General features: G+C 42.5%; 1 protein-coding gene across 1 annotated transcript; it reads right to left on the bottom strand.

Annotated features, from left to right (window-relative positions):
• Positions 1–1,018: 1,018 nt before the first annotated feature.
• Positions 1,019–15,765, bottom strand: LOC140195846 (extracellular calcium-sensing receptor-like). The gene is made up of 6 exons (XM_072254485.1): positions 15,668–15,765; positions 9,479–9,764; positions 5,476–6,312; positions 3,628–3,852; positions 2,040–2,163; positions 1,019–1,932 (listed from the first exon to the last, which is right to left on the bottom strand). The coding sequence occupies exons 2-6, from the start codon at positions 9,728–9,730 to the stop codon at positions 1,019–1,021; spliced, it is 2,352 nt and encodes a 783-aa protein (XP_072110586.1). The 5' UTR covers positions 9,731–9,764; positions 15,668–15,765.
• Positions 15,766–16,752: the final 987 nt, after the last annotated feature.

Genomic DNA, 16,752 nt, shown 5'->3' with positions numbered 1-16,752 from the left:
ACTTTTAACTTGCACTGGACACTTATAACTTGATTTTAACTGACATGTGGCTGTTGTGCTTTACTATTTATTGTTATGTTTATTCTTTAGTGTTGTGTTTGTTATGTTATGATTGCACTGCTCCTGAGAAACGCTGTCTCATTCTGCCCTGCAGAGCTGATCTACGGTTTCAATGACAATAAAGCTTTTTTGAATGTTACCTTGGTCTTTTTAGGTACAGGGACAATGCTGGCTGTTTTGAAGCAGAGGGGCACACAATGCTGGGAGAAGGAGAGATTAAAAATGTCCGTAAACACATCTGTCTGTTGTGCTGCGCACATGTTGAGTACTCTCCGAGGGATGCCGTCCGGTCACGCAGGTTTGTGACTGTCCACTCGTCGGTAAAACTCGCGTATTTCGGCCTCAGAGATGAAGCTGAAATACGCAGCTGAGATGTATCAGTTGTTTAAACCCTTGTTTTAAAAAGGCGATTTGCGCCGCCGTCTCGCAAGCACTTGTTGAACTGAAGTTGGTTCAGCAAAGTTGGTTTTAAAAATTAACAGGAGTGTGAAGACATTTTGTGTTAGTATTGACAATCACGATACAGCGGGAGCTCGTCTCACTGTAGGAACCACGGAGTAGATGTGGTAGCACATGTATCTCTCCAAAGTACATTCGAACTGTGACTCACTTGGACTTAACTCAGACTGTAAATTTCTGGAAAAAATGGATTGTTTACTTTGGAGCGTCAGCCCCTGAGTGGCGGCCTCATGAAATTTGTACAAAGGAGATGGATTCTGGATCCTAATTTTAGATAAGCGCATGCATGCGAAGAAAATAGAAATATATGTACATTGTGTAGGCAGAAGAGATTAGTGCAGCCATTTAATAACGAATTTAATTGGTTCGGTAAAACATTGTGGGCCGAAGGATATATTCCTCCGGGTATTTTTCTACATTCAATAAGCTTAACCCAACGAATCTTACAAATTTATAGCAAAGAATGCACACTGAATATTAAAAAGTAACTTATTCATTCTTAAGTCTTTCCGGAAGGGCTTTTTCCCATGACATGTCTCTTTGTGTTCTGTTCTCGTTTAAAGAGTATAACGTAACATTTGGGAGCAAAAATACAGAACAGCAACGCATAGCTGGACGCTAAAATGGCAAACACTTCCACCGCCACCGTGTACTTCCCAGGAGAACTCACGTAGGCTGGGATGAAGGTAATCCAAACGGCACAAAAGATAAGCATGCTAAATGTGATGTGTTTGGCTTCGTTGAAGTTGTCAGGAAGTTGCCGGGCTAGAAAGGCGACCACAAAACACACACAGGACAGAAATCCAATATAACTCAGCACGCAATGAAAGGCAAGTTCAGACCCAAGGTTGCATTCAAAAATTATTATCTCGGTAGAATGTTCCGTGCTCTTCCGAGGGTATGGCGGCGATGTGGCGAGCCAGACAGTGCATATTAAGCTCTGTATAGAAGTAAGGCTTAGGACGGTCAGTCGCTGCTGGGTTGGGCCGAACCACTTCATTATGTTACTGTTGGGCAGAGTCGCTTTGAACGCCAAGACAACAACTATCGTTTTACCCAAAACGCAAGACACACAGAGCACAAATATAATACCGAACGACGTGTGGCGAAGTGTGCAAGACCATGTTGACGGTTCTCCAATGAATGTTACTGAACAGAGAAAGCAAAGCATTAAAGCAACGAGAAGAAGGAAACTTAGTTCTGAGTTGTTAGCTTTAACAATCGGCGTCTCTCTGTGAGTATAGAACGTTACAAATACCAGCAATGTCATACAGAATCCAACCAATGCCAGCGTCACCAGGATAATGCCCATGACTTCATTGAATGATAGAAATTCGATTTCTTTTGGTAAGCACTCAACCCGTTTCTCATTGGACTTGTACTCTGCTGGGCATTTAAAGCAACCGGTTGAATCTAAAATGTAACAGATTACTATTAGGGAGGGAGTGAGACAAGTTTATATTTCAAAAAATAATTCTGCACCGGCATTTAATTATTGGAATGTCATAGAGATATCTCACCGGTGTTGTTGCTAATTTCTCCTTGGGGACATTGTACACAATCATAGCAACATTTAGGTTGCCCTTTTCTGGGAGCCTTCCGTGTTCCGGGAGCACAGCTTTCAGAGCAAACGGCCTTTGGAACCTATGGAGAGATTAAATACAGGATCTGCCCATTATATGTAGAAATGGTACGAAATGGTTCAATCACCACAAATATGAATTCTTTCCACAACCCATGAATGAACTTGATTGTTCAAACTTTAAATACACTACGAAATAGGAACAGGAGTTGGCCAGTCAGTTCCTCAAGCCTACCCCAACTCTTATTATAGTCATAGATGATGTACCATATATATCTTCTCGTCTGTGGAAGTTCCCATAGGCCCTACTTGTCTGGCCTTTTGAAAACAAAATGTTCACTCTTCCACCAAAGATCCAGCTCCCTCGGCCCTCTGGGGCAGAGAATTCCAGAGCTTCACTACTTTCTGTGACAAGAAATTCCTGACCAACTCGGTTTTATTTGATTGCCCGCTGAAGTTGCAGCTAATCTCACAGGCTGCTTCATTAGGTAAACCCGTACATCTGTTCATTAATGCAAATATGTAATCAGCCAATCATATGGCAGCAACTTAACGCATAAAATTCATGTAGGCATGAATAATATTGTTGTTCAACCCAAAAATAAGAATGGGGAAGAACTGTGATCTGAGTTTCATTGACCGCGGAATAATTGTTGGTGCCAGACGGAGTGGATTCTGTATCTCTGAAACTGCTGAAGTCCCCAGATTTTCATGAAGATCAGACTCTACAGTTTACAGATAATGGCAAGAAAATTCAGGGAAAAATCCATTCTGCAGTACATTTGTGAGCCAAAGATGCCATGTTAATAAAGGAGGTCGAAGAAGGATAGCCAGACTGGTTCAAGCTGGCAGGAACTCGACAGTAACGCAAACAACGCGCATTACGACAGCTGTGTGCAGACGACAACCCTGAACGCAGAAAAAATACATACCTTGAATGGGATTAGCAACAAACATACACTGAGTGTAAATCTGCCACCAGTAGAAATATCTCAGTGCTGTTATCACCCCTTAGTATCTTAGGTCTTTTAATAAAATCTGTTCTCACTATTTTTCGATTTTTACCAAATAACCTACTAACCGTTACGTCTTTGGACTGTGCAGGAAACTGGAGTACCCAGGGAAGCCCAAGCAATTTTTGAGGAGGAAGTACAAACTCCTGACAGACGGCGCCGTAATTGCACGTTGATCTCCATAATATCTCGAGTTGTAATAGCGTCGTGCTAACCGATACACTACCGTGGCACCCACTCATATTTTTTCTCAGCTTGAAACAATATAGAGATCTGCCTTTAGACAGATTACTGTTATCACCCCAGGTATTAACCTGAGGGAGGGGAAGGAACGTTGCTGTCAACACACCTGTAGCTCTAATTTGTCCCTTATTATTGCCTGAAGAAAGAAATGTAAAACAATTGGCTTTAACATTTTGAATTTCGTATATTCGTGATTACACACTGTTTTAAATCTAAACTCCCGTCTGAGTGATCAACGCAACATCCAGTGTCTTTTTACACATCTCTTACCTTGCGTTGTCCTCCCGTCCATATGATTGACTCTTCAGATAATATAAATTGCTTTCCTTCGGGCGCCGTTCCATCGTACTGTCCCACAGTTACAGTAACAGCGCCGGTGTCTGTTGGCTGCCAGTTTACGATGTCGTATATCGGGACCGGATCACCGTTGCTATCGAAATAGACCCTTTCTCCAATCCTTGTCGTGAAGTTTACTGTTTTCATGTAATGTAGAAGCTAAATCAGAAATTCATAATACGGTGAGAAGTAATGTCTAGTCTCCGGGTTCAAAATGAACAAGACATCTCTCTAAAAAAATTCATAGAATGTTAAGAAAGAAAGAAAGAAAGGAAGAACAACTACTGGAAGGACTTGGCAGGAAATGGACAGTAGATGATTCTTGTCGAGATTTTTCATCTGGATTGAAAGATAGAGGAGCGAGAGGCAGCATAAAGAGATGTGCAAAACAAGAGCCAGCAGCGGATAATTGGATCCAGGTAGGGGATGACTGGAAATTGAGTAGGGAAGGGAAGGAATTTCCTAATTTTTCCAAGGCGCTATATAAACGCAGGATATGTTTCACAAACATGTTCAGGAATCAATTAAGGGCTGGCATTTGAATGTGCCATTAGCCTAATTTATTAACCGTCCATACCGAAGTAGGTGATAAATGGGTAAATTTGTTTATTGTTGTTTATTACGTTTACTACGGAAGTACACTGAAACTTCGTTTTGCAAGCTATTCAAAGAGATCGTTACACTACAGAAGTTCATTGAAGGGGATACAGTAACACAATGCAGAACAAAAAGTTGCAGTTGCAGAGCACCTGCAGTGGAGGTTGGTTTTATTTCATTTAGACGTACGACACGGAACCGGCTGTTCCGGCCGAACGAGTCCCATCGCCACCCTATTTAACACTAGAACACAGAACATAGAATAGTACAGCACAGTACAGGCCCCTCAGCCCACCCTGTTGTGCCGACACTCAAACCCTGCCTCCCATATAACACCCAACTTAAATTCCTCCATATACCTGTCTAATAGTCTGCTAAACTTCACTAGTGTATCTGCCTCCACCACTGACTCAGGCAGTGCATTCCACGCACCAACCACTCTCTGAGTAAAACACCTTCCTCTAATATCCCCCTTGAACTTCCGACCCCTTATCTTAAAGCCATGTCCTCTTGTATTAAGCAGTGGTGCCCTGGGGAAGAGGCGCTGGCTATCCACTCTATCTACTCCTCTTAATATCTTGTACACCTCTATCATGTCTCCTCTCATCCTCCTTCTCTCCAAAGAGTAAAGCCCTATCTCCCTTAATCTCTGATCATAATGTATACTCTATAAACCAGGCAGCATCCTGGTAAATCTCCTCTGTACCCTTTCCAATGCTTCCACATCCTTCCTATAGTGAGGAGACCAGAACTGGATACAGTACTCAAAGTGTGGCCTAACCAGAGTTTTATAGACCTGCATCATTACATCGCGACTCTTAAAAACACAATCCCTCGACTTATCAAGGCTAACACCCCATAAGCTTTCTGAACTACCCTATCTACCTGTGAGGCAACTTTCAGTGATCTGAGGACATGTACCCCCAGATCCCTCTGCTTCTCCTAAGTACGGGACAATTTACATTGACCGATTAACTCCCTAAGCGGGACGTCTTTGGACCGTGAAAGGGAACCGGAAAACCGGGAGAAACCCTGCGCATTCATGGGAGAACGTAAAAACTCCTTACAGATGGCGCCGGAATTGAACTCTGAACTCCGAGTCTCGAGCTGCAATAGCGTCACACTGACCACCGTCCCTCCGTGATGCGTACGAGGGGACTGTTCAATAGTCTTATTAGTGCTTACCTGCCACGGTTGGAAATTTGAAATATTAGCACAACTCTGATTGGGAAATGGTCCGGTCCCATCTTGACAGCTGAGCATATCATGGATAGCGTGGGCGATAGCGTAGGTCGCTTTATATACGTTGTAGGTCATTCTGTACTCAGACACGTCACTGAATTCGTTGTGCACAGTAAGTAGAGTTTCATTCCCTGTGCATTCTCGAAGCCCCGAATCTGGTTTGGAGTCGACCGTGTTACTTTCTGTACTCGTTAACTTGCAGCTGAAAGTTTTTTCCCAAAACTCCTGCACTAAAGGGTTTCCAGGATAGAGAGACGGGTGAGTGTGCATGAGGAATTCTTTCAACCCTGGCAAGCGCACTTTTCGGATCGCGATTCCAATTGTACCGACAACAAATAGTCTACTCTCCATTGGGGGTAGAAACGGTGTGGTGATCCAAGCCTCGCTTCCTATCCATTGTATACCGGTGACATTCTGCTGTACAACTTCTTGTAGTAAAATGCTCATGTCCAGTTGCGATAGGAAAGCTAATATTACCTTTGTTGAAGATTTCTTAATGATGTCTATAGTTTGAAGTAATTTCTCCCTAGGGTACGTTATGTGAACAGCCTCAGAGAAAGCAATGCAAATTCCCATCTGTTCCATCGCTTCATTGAAAGCTTGCATCCCAAAATTACCATAGTCATCGTCGCTTCTAATTGTTCCGATCCAGGTCCATCCGAAATGCTTAATGAGCTGAGCCAACGCCCTCACCTGAAAGTAATCGCTGGGGATCGTTCTGAAGAACGAGGGATATTCACGTCTGTTGCTCAGACAGGCACATGTGGCGAGATAACTAACCTAGAGGGAGAGAAATTTATAATTGATATATTACAATTGTTCATTTAATATCTATATTGTAACTTTATTGCCCAACGAGCTAGAACATCTACCGCACAGGATTGAAACGAATGGCGCTGGATAAGTGGAAGGCAGAAGGGTCAGTGTTCCGGGTCTGTAACTCTTCGTCAAAAATTATGAAAGAACAATGAGGACTGACATGCTTTTGAGGGGGGACAAGGCGGCAGGAACATATGGAAATCCCGCGGGAGGAGACCGGGTGTGGGGCGGGCATTGACTGTTGTTCTCTTTGCACTGACGCAGCCTGACTTCTTGAGACTTTCTGGATATTTCCGTATATTTTATTTTCCAGAATATACAGTTTTTCTTTGGGTTTTCATATAATGTAAAATTCTATTGGTCTGTTCTCTCGCTGTGGTGACAACCCTCCGCCCCGGTCAGCGAGAGAGAGAGAGAGAGATTGTATCATGTCCAATTGCTCGGTAATCAATAACACATTTTTGTTGGAGTGCAAATCATGATCTCTCTTTGTAGGTTTTCTTTATGCTTGCTGGTGCGTGGCTTGTGCTGAAATGCGTTGGGGAGGGGAGAGGGGCTTGATGCTTGGAAGGGGAAGAGGGACCTTGGGATTCTGACGTTTTACTGAAATTCATTCTATGGGTTATTTTTTTCTGTTTTCCTGGATGACTCCAAAGAGCAAGAATTTCAGGTTGTACGCTGTATTCATTCTCTGATAGTAAATGGAACAAGTGACACCCTTGAAACTATTACAATGAAAAAAAAAAACAGCATTAGAAGAATCTTAAATCAAGTGTGACATCGAACGACAGACATCAGACGCCGATTGCTCTGTTCTGCATTCTACCTGACCGGGGATCACAAGATCATGAATGTCGTAGACAGAATGGAAAGCACGCAGTCCTTTTTCCCAGGGAAGTACTGGGAAAGGAGTGGTGCGTGTTTTGAATGAGCTGCCAGAAACAGTGAGTATGGACGAGGTATGCCGAAGGGTCAGTTTCTATGGTTAATATCCTCCTCGTAATTAGCGACATTGTCACCACAATACTCTTTACAAGTTGGCAATAGTTGTATCAAGCAGAGATGGATCATTGTAATAATGATCGGTCTAATTGTTGAAATAAACGTTTAAACTAGACGTAGATAAAACGCCATGTATCAATTTGCCGATGACACAACTCTTGCTGGCAGTATCTCAGATAGTGATAAGGAGTGAGACGGTTTGGTTGGTTGACTGGCGTCGCAATAAGAACATTGCACTTAGTGTCATTAAGACCAAGGGTCTAGTTGTAGGCTTGAGCAGAGGCAAGTCCAGGGAACACCCACCAGTCCTCATCGAAGGATCGGCAGTGGAATGTGTTGTTGCAGAAGTATTTATGATCAAAGGAGTCATTTGTCATCCACTCTACGGCTATGTGTTGCATCCATGATCGGCCGGAGAAGACTAGTGAATCAAAGTAAAACTCAGTCTCAAGCAGATTTCTGCAGATTTATCATGTGTAGCATTCTAACTGATTGCATCGCCGTCCAGTATGGAGAAACCACAACATGGGGTTGGAAAAAGCTGCAGAATAGCCAGCTTCATCATGGAATCTAGTCTTCCCAGTTTCAAGGAGATGTTCAGTCGACGAAACAAAAAGGCAGCGTTCATCATTAGGAGCCCCGATCACCCAGCACATGCCCCTGTTCCATTACTAACGTCAGAGAGGAGGTACAGGAGCCCGAAGCTGCAAAGTCGTCGTTTGAGAAACAGCTGCTTCCCCATCGGAATCAGATTATTGAAAGGATAATTAACCAACCCATGAATACTACCCACTGCTTTAACTGTTGTTGCTATCTATTTGAACTATATATTATCGTGATTCATAGTTTCTTTTATATGTTGCAAAGTACTGCTGCCGCAAAATAATACACCTGTCAGCGATATTAATAGTGATTCTGATTCTCGTTCTCATTCTGATTTTTACAATGTATGTCAATGATTTGGACTATGGGACTAATGGATTTGTGGCTAAATTTGCTGATGATACAAAGGTAGTTAGTTGGACGAACGGGTAGTGTTGAGGAAACAGAGACTCTGCAGAGAAAATTGGATAGTTTAGGAGAATGGGCAAATAAGTAGCAAATAAAATACAATATTGGAAAGTGTGTGGTATGCACTTTGGTGGAAGAAATCAACGGGCAGACTATTATTTAGTTGAGGATAGAGTTCAAAATTCAGAGATGCAAAGGGACTTGGGAGTCCTTGTGCAGGATACCCTAAAAGTTAAACTCCATGTTGAGTCGGTGGTGAAGAAGGCAAATGCAATGTTGGTATTCATTTCTAGAGGTATAGAATATAAGAGTAGGGATATGATGTTGAGGCTCTATAAGGCGCTCATGAGACCAGACTTAAAGTATTTTGTGCAGTTTTTGACTCCTTATTTTCGAAAAGATATACTGATAATGGAGAGTGTTCAGAGAAGATTCACGAGAATGATTCCAGGAATGAAAGGGTTACTATGAAGAACGTCTGGCGGCTTTTGGGCTGTATTCCCTGGAAGACAGGAGAATGAGGGGGTTTCTCATAGCAACATTCTGAGTGTTAAAAGGCCTGAACCAATTTATATGGCAAGGTTATTTCTCATAGTTGGGGAGTCCAGGACAAGAGGGCACGACTTCAGCATTGAAGGACGTTCATTTAGTACAGAAATGCGGCGAAATTACTTTAGTGAGAGGTTGGTATATTTGTGGAATTAATTGCCATTTGCAGCTGTGGAGGCCAAGTTATTGGGTGCATTTAAGGCAGAGATAGATAAGTGCCAGGGCATCAAAGGGTTTGGGGAGAAGGCAGAGAAGTGGGGATGACTGTAAAAATAGGATCTGCCCATGATTGAATGACGGAGCAGACTCGATGGGCCGAACGGCTTACGTCTGCTCCTATATCTTATGGTCTTCTGGCCTTATGGTCTTATGGTCAAATAACATGAGCAGTCAGCATACCTGAATAAAAAATAACGATGTAAATTATATCTCCTGTCAGTCATGCGCAAATGCACCAATATACTATTTGTTTGAGTGAATATTTCTGAAAATCTGATCATGTTTACGAAACATATTCACAGATTTACGCATCAGCTAGGTAATTGTTGTTCATCACCAGACTTACCACAGGGATTTTAAAAGGACCAATTAATGATGCGATCCCTAAAGTCATTGACGATTTAGAATCCCCGACGATAGCGGGAACAACGGGAGCTCTTTTGCATTCGGAACTTGTTGCATCTGGCCTGTTTAAAAACTCAAAGGCTGCTTTTAACGATATATCAGGCATGCCGCAAGAATCGTAAATCCAGTAACCCAGCGTAACGTTTGGAAGAAGTTCTGTGTTCTTGTTAATCTCCTCTATTGCAAAGATCATCGTTATTGCGAAACGGAAAAGTCTGACCAGGAAGCTGCAGAAAAAGGAAGTGAGTATTACTGAACAAGGTCTGAACATTGCTTGTTTCACGAAATATGACAATTGTAAAACGGCACACATACAGTACCTTGAAAAAGTAATAAGCCCCCCCAACTATGTACACTGGTTACTGTCTTATTTCCTAAGTTTGATATATATTAAAGTAGGATTTTGATTTAACCCTCAAATCATTGAGCGGCAGGTAAAATCAAAAGAAAAAATAAAAACCGTCAACCGTTCACTAAAAATGAAAAACTAAAATTAGGAGGCAGGCAAAATATTCATCCCCGTTGTAATCTTATCAACTTACCCATTTTTTTCAATCAAGAAAATATGATGATCACCTGAATAAATACACATTCTCTCTCGCTCTGAAATCCAGAAGTAAGGTATATTTTCAACGGATGAAACGGAAATGAAGGCAAAAGAGCATTCAAATCAAATCAAGGAAATTATAATAGAGAAGCATCAATCTCGGAATGGGCACAGGATCATATCAAAGGCACTAAAAATACCCCAGAGATCAATACAGTCCATCGTAAGAAAGTGGAACAACTGTGAAAGCACAACCATTCTTTATAGGTCACGGCGCAGGAGAGTAATGGTACTTGTAAGAGAGGCTACTCTGATGTCAAGAATCACTCTGAGCGAGCTGCAGAAGTCAATGGCTGCAACTGAAGATGATATTCATGGCTCCACCATCTCGAAGGACTTTCACAAAATGGTGTTTATGGAGGAGTGGGAAGGAAGAAGCTCACCAAAAACATACCCCTGCCCGTACAGATATTGCAAAGTATTACTTTGAAGCGACGGTAAGAATCTGGAAGGTCTTTTGGTCCGAATGTGAAAGGTCAAAATGGAAGTACGTTGGCCTCAACTTCAATCGCTACGTGTGGCGTAAATCAGATACCGCACATCAGCCAAAAAAAAAAAACGCCATTCCTACTGTAAATTATGGTGCAAGTGGCATCATGCTTTTAGTAGCAGGCACTGGACATCTGGTCAGGAATTTTGGGAATATGAATGCTGCTAAATGCATAGAGATCCATAGAACCATAGAAACTACAGCACAGAAACAGGGCCTTTGGCCCTTCTTGGCTGTGCCGAACCATTTTCTGCCTAGTCTCACTGACCTGCACACGGACCATATCCCTCCATGCACCTTTCATCCATTTATCTGTCCAATTTATTCTTAAATGTTAAAAAAGAACCCGCATTTACCACCTCGTCTGGCAGCTCATTCCATACTCCCACCACTCTCTGTGTGAAGAAGCCCCCGCTAATCTTCCCTTTAAACCTTTCCTCCTTCACCCTTAACCCATGTCCTCTGGTTTTTTTCTCCCCTTGCCTCAGTGGAAAAAGCCTTGATAAATCGTGGATAAAACCTGCTAATCTCTGCAACAAGGCTCAAAATGGGCAGGAGTTCGTCTTTCAGCAGGACAGTGACACAAGACCCATTGCCAAATCAACCATGAAGCGGCTTAAAATGAAGAAAATTGATTTTCTTCAGTGAAAAAGTCAGGATCCGGCGGTCCAATCAGCGGGGGAGCTGCTCACAGCGAGGAGGCTTCTCGCAGGTCGGAGGCGCCCGTTATAGGGAGAGGTTCGCGAGCCTTCGGTGTCATTCCTGCAGCCAATAGACAGCGAGAGCAGCGCACATTGAGGAGCTTTCTCACAGATCGACGGCGCTCGTTTGCATGTGATTCGAAAATGGTGGAGGGGCAGGTAGTGTTGAGGAATCAGCAAAGCTGCAGAAGGACTTAGATTAGGAGGATGGGCAAGAAAGTAACAAATGAACTACAATATTGGAAAAAGTATGGTTATGCTCTTTGGTAGAAGAAATAAGTGCGCATCTATTTTCCAAATGGGGAGAAAATCCAAAAATCTGAGATGCAATATAATTTGAGTGACTTTGTGCAGAACACCCTAAAGGTTAACTTGCAGATTGTGACGGTACGGCGGAAGGCAAATGCAATGTTACCATTCAGTTCAATCGGTTGCGAAGACAAGAGCAGCGGCGTAATTCCGAGGCCTTATAAGGCATTGGTAAGGCCTCACATTGAGTATTGTGAACACCTTTGGGCTCCTCATCCAACAAAAGAAGTGCTAACATTGGAGAGTGTTCAGAGGACGTTCACGAGGATGGTTCCTGTAATGAAATGGTTATATGAAGGTACGTTTCATCGTCTGAATGCGTACTCGCTGAAAATTAGAAAGATGGGCGGGAATGTGACTGAAACCTTTCGAATTTTGAAAGGCTAAAACAGAGTAGACGTGCAAAGGATGTTTCCCTATGTGGGGAGTCTGGGACGAGTGCGCACAAGCTCAGGATAGAAGGGCGTCCATTTAAAACGGAAGTGGAGAAATTTATTTAACCGGAGGGTAGTGAATTTCTGGAATTTCTTACCAGGGGCAGCTGTAAAGGCCATGTCGTTGTGTGCATTTAAGTCAGAGATTGATATGTCCTTGATTGGTTATAACATCAAAGCTTATAGGGAGAACGTCACCTCAGAGTAGGACGGAAGAGGGGCGAAGAGGAAGAATAAATGGTGGAGTTGACTCGATGGGTCAAATGGCCTGATTATGCTCCTTTGTCTTATGGACAGGGTCTTATGGTGTTACATCTCTGGCAAGACTTCAAGTTTGCTGTCCACCGTCGCTCCTCAAGCGTGAGGAATTTTGGCAAACAGGAATTGGAAACACTTGCCCCATCATGTTGTGCAAAGCATATACAGGCATATCCAAAAATATTTCTGCCTGTATTAGCTGCGAGAGGTAGTTTTGCTATGTACTGATCGGAAGGGGATGAATACTTTTGAAGAGTGGAAATTTCAGTTTATGCATTTTTCTTTTATTATGCTTTCTAATTTTTCTGTTTTTTGGGGGGATCCACAGTGAAGACAGAGCATGTTTTAGCAAATATTATTTATCAGTTAATTTCATTAAAAACCCCTGGTTGTAATACACATTTGTGTGACCAAAGGGTTGGGGCTGAATTCTGTTCCAAGATACTGCATAAAGCAAAACCAAACAGCGTTACTATCAATATATACATACGAGTAACGGCAGATACTAGAATACGGAGTAACAAATAATCTGCTGGAGGAACTCAGCACCTGTGAGAGAAAAGGAATTGTGGACGTTCAGTGTGGAGATCCAATGTCAGGAACCGGTGCAGGGTTTGGACTCGATAATTCCTCTCCTCACACGGATCCAGAGACCCTCCAGCCTATTGTTTGTTGCTTAAAATTAAATTATCTCGATATTTAGGAAGAATAGTATTTCAATCATGTACTGACGGAAATAAATCGATTCTCCCTGCCCTTATCTTGAATGAAAAAAAAGTTGCTTGCAATATATTTTACCGAGATTAACGCTGCTCTTAAATAAATACAACTTTTCAAATTATTTGAAACAACAATAAAATGGCCAAGAGTTGTAACTGATAGCGCAGGATTTCAGAATTTATTGAAAGAGATATTGAGTTTATATCGCAGATTGAATATTACTGGCTATATCTAAGTAGAATGGCACTGTCTTATCTCAGTCCCCTTTGTTCGGAGCTCCCGTCAGGAAGAAATGTACAGGAGCGTTATGTCCCACACCTCGTTGCTCGTGCACAGTCCCGAACCAGCGGGAACCAGCAGCATCACCTCAACACTGGACTGATTTCACAGCCTATGGACTTACTCTCAGTGACTCAATTACTCCTGCATCCAATATTATTCATTTCCTTATTTACTAATTATTATTAATGCATTTTATCTCTCACTTCAAGCTGGTAAAACCTGAAGAACAAGCATAGCCTAGCACGCTCATTTCTCAATTGCTAGAAATTTTCGGACCTGTCCTCCACAGCTGCAGTGACAAAGATTTCCATAGATTCACCTCCTGTCCCTAACTCCGGCTCAAGAAATTGTTCCTCACCTTCATTCTCAATGGATGTCGCTCTACACTGTGGCCGTGCCATCTAGTTTTAGACTTCCCCACTATAACAAACATCCTCTCCACATCCACGCTATATTTTTCTTTCAACGATCGATAGGTTTCAATTAGATCCTTCCTCATTCTTCTGCATTCCGGTGAATATAGGCCCAGAGCCTTTAAATGCTCCGCAAACGAAAAGCCTCTCATTCCCGGAATTACTGACGTGATCCTCCATTGGGCTTCCTGACCAATGACTCAGCCTTTAGAGAATCCTGCAAAAGCACCCGAGTCCCTATGGAGCTCGGAGTTCTTGAATTTTCTCATTTTTTTGAAAGTAGACTACGTCTTCATTTCCTCTACCAGAGTGCATGAACATACTTCTCTGTACACTGTATTCCATCTACCACTTTGTCCATTCTCCTAATATCTATCATTCATTCTGCAGCCCCCCTGCTTCTACGGCACTGAAAGCCGCTGCACCTATCTTCGTTGTGTCTGTAAACTTGTCCAAACAGCCATCACTTCTGTCATGCCAATCATTAGTCATAGTCATACCTTATTGATCCCGGGGGAAATTGGTTTTCGTTACAGTTGCACCATAAATAATAATAATATAATAATAATAATAATAACGACATAGAATATGTTAATTAATAATAATTAACATAGACTTTTAAAAAGAAGCAATCCCAACATTGACGCCTACGCAACACCACTGGTCACCGGAAGTCTATCAGAAAACTGTTCATTTATCCCACCATTTAACTCCTGGCAATCGGCCAATGTTCTATCCATGGTGGAATCTTTCTTGTAGTATCATGGGCCCTTTTCTTGCTCATCAACCTCATGTGCGGCAACTTGCCAAATGTCCTTTGGAAATCGAAGTACACCACATTCTCTGATTCATCTTCGTCTATTCAACTAGTTATTTCTTCAAATAATTCTATCAGATTAGTCAGGCAAGAATTCCACTTTAAAAAACCATGCTGACGTTAGCTTGTTTAATCACGTGCCTCCAATATCCCGAAAGCTAAACAATCCACTCCATCGTCTTCCTCTAAACTACCTTCCCGTTCACTTATCTTCATATCGTCTGAAAAGTTTGCAATGAAGCCGTCATTGACAAATAAGGTTAAAAGGAACGGTCCCAATACAGACCACTGTGGAATACCAGTAATCATCTACAGACAACCTGAAAAGGCTCCTTTGTTTCCACTCTTTGTCACCAGCCATGCTAGAAATTTTCCTGTAATACTATGGGCATGAGGCTTGTTAAGCAGCTTTATGTGTGGCACCTTGTCAAAGGCCTTCTGAAAATCCAGGTACACAAAATCAACTGATTCTCATTTGTCTATTCTGTTCGTTGTTTCTTAAAATAATTCCGTCAGATTCGTCAGGGAAGCATTTCTCTTGTAGAAAACATTCTGACTATAGCCTATTTTGTCATGTGGCTCCAAGTACGCCAAAACCACATCATTAGCGATCGACCCCAACAACATTCCAAGCACTGTCAGACTAACTGGCCTATAGTATCCTTTCTTCACCACTTACCCATTTCGGCGAGCCAAATGACATAACCCTGCGCCTATGCCTTTTGGTCTTATGGCCTTCTTAAAGAGTGGAGTGCCTTTGCCATTTTCCAGTCTTCCGGAACATGCCAGAGCACATTGATATGGAATTAACGGTAGGGACCATAACAGTCAGTGAAAATGGATCCAGGTAAGACCATTGCAACTGTGCATACCGGTACGTTCCCAATGCAGACATGCGCATTTATACTTCTCCATTGCAAACCTGAATTTTTTTTCGTTGCACCCATGAATAAATTTACGCTTTCATTGCATCAATACAATTTGTTAATTAGTATTCAACAGTTATCATCCCAAAATAAAAAAAACTCATCCAAATCGAACAATCCATCAACACAAAATTAGAAAGCCCTTAGCAAGATAATTACGAACTTTTACTGACAGTGTACATTTTACCGACTTAGGCTGCTTTCTGAAAGATATGTCTTGGTCTTCCACGTCGCCGTGGATACTGAAAACTCCGCCGAGCACAATATCAGCTTCCTTAGAAAACCCGAGCAAACCGAAATCGCCCATGCGCTTGCAATTTGGTTCCTCCGTCAATCGGGCGGTAATAAGGCCAGACAGTAACAGCAGGCAGCAATGTAGACAACGCATTGTCACCAAGAGGGACTACTCTCATTCTAACGCCCTACTCCGTTCCTCGTGTTTATATTCTGATAGTTCTTGACAAAGTAAACATTCAAAGGCGCCAAGTGGCTGTTTCCCCAGGGTCTAAGGCATAATTTCCAAGGAAGAAACTAATGTCACAGTCACGAGAAAAACATGAATCCCCAGTGCTTTCTAAATCACCGGCTTCCGTAACAATGCGCAGCACCCTGGAACTAATCAAACTGTCTTCCCCAGTGTAATCCGAAACGCCTCAAGGCATGCACGCTTCTTGGAGCGTCTGAACGAACTAATTAATTCAATTACTAAAGCAATATTTTACATTAATCTGGATCGGAGAGTGGAATTTGCTTTTCGCTTAGTGAATCGCGAATGAAACAATATCTGTTAGGCGCGGAGCAAAGCACCATATGGTCAAATCAGCACTAGTTAGTGCAAGGTTGGGCTAAAGAAAGGGAAAACGAAAATGTTTGTCCGAAGGGCAAATTTCTATCCAGTTTCACTCTCGTCCTGTGTTGGGCACGTGACCAAGTGGTTAAGGCGTTCGTCTAGTGATCTGAAGGCTGCTAGTTCGAGCCTCAACCGTTGCGGCGTGTTTGTGACCTTGAGCAAGCCACTTAATCACACATTGCTCTAGTGTCTGTACAAGGAGTGACGCCCCACACAGGCTTCCAATCTGCACCTTGTAAGGCATGAAAATGCCCGACGCAGGTCTCTCATGGTCTGAGTCGACGTTCCCTCCCCTTCACTCTCGTTCGCCGATATTGGTCAGTCCTTCTCGTCTAAAACTTGGTTAATGGTGAGCTGGGGCATTTAAAGAGACTTGACGGGCAATCTTTTCAGACACAGGGTTTTGGG

The sequence above is a fragment of the Mobula birostris genome, chromosome 4 (genome assembly GCF_030028105.1).
Source record: "Mobula birostris isolate sMobBir1 chromosome 4, sMobBir1.hap1, whole genome shotgun sequence".
NCBI lineage: Eukaryota > Metazoa > Chordata > Chondrichthyes > Myliobatiformes > Myliobatidae > Mobula > Mobula birostris.
The sequence above is the reverse complement of the archived record's forward strand: the minus strand, read 5'-3'. Positions and strand labels throughout refer to the sequence as shown.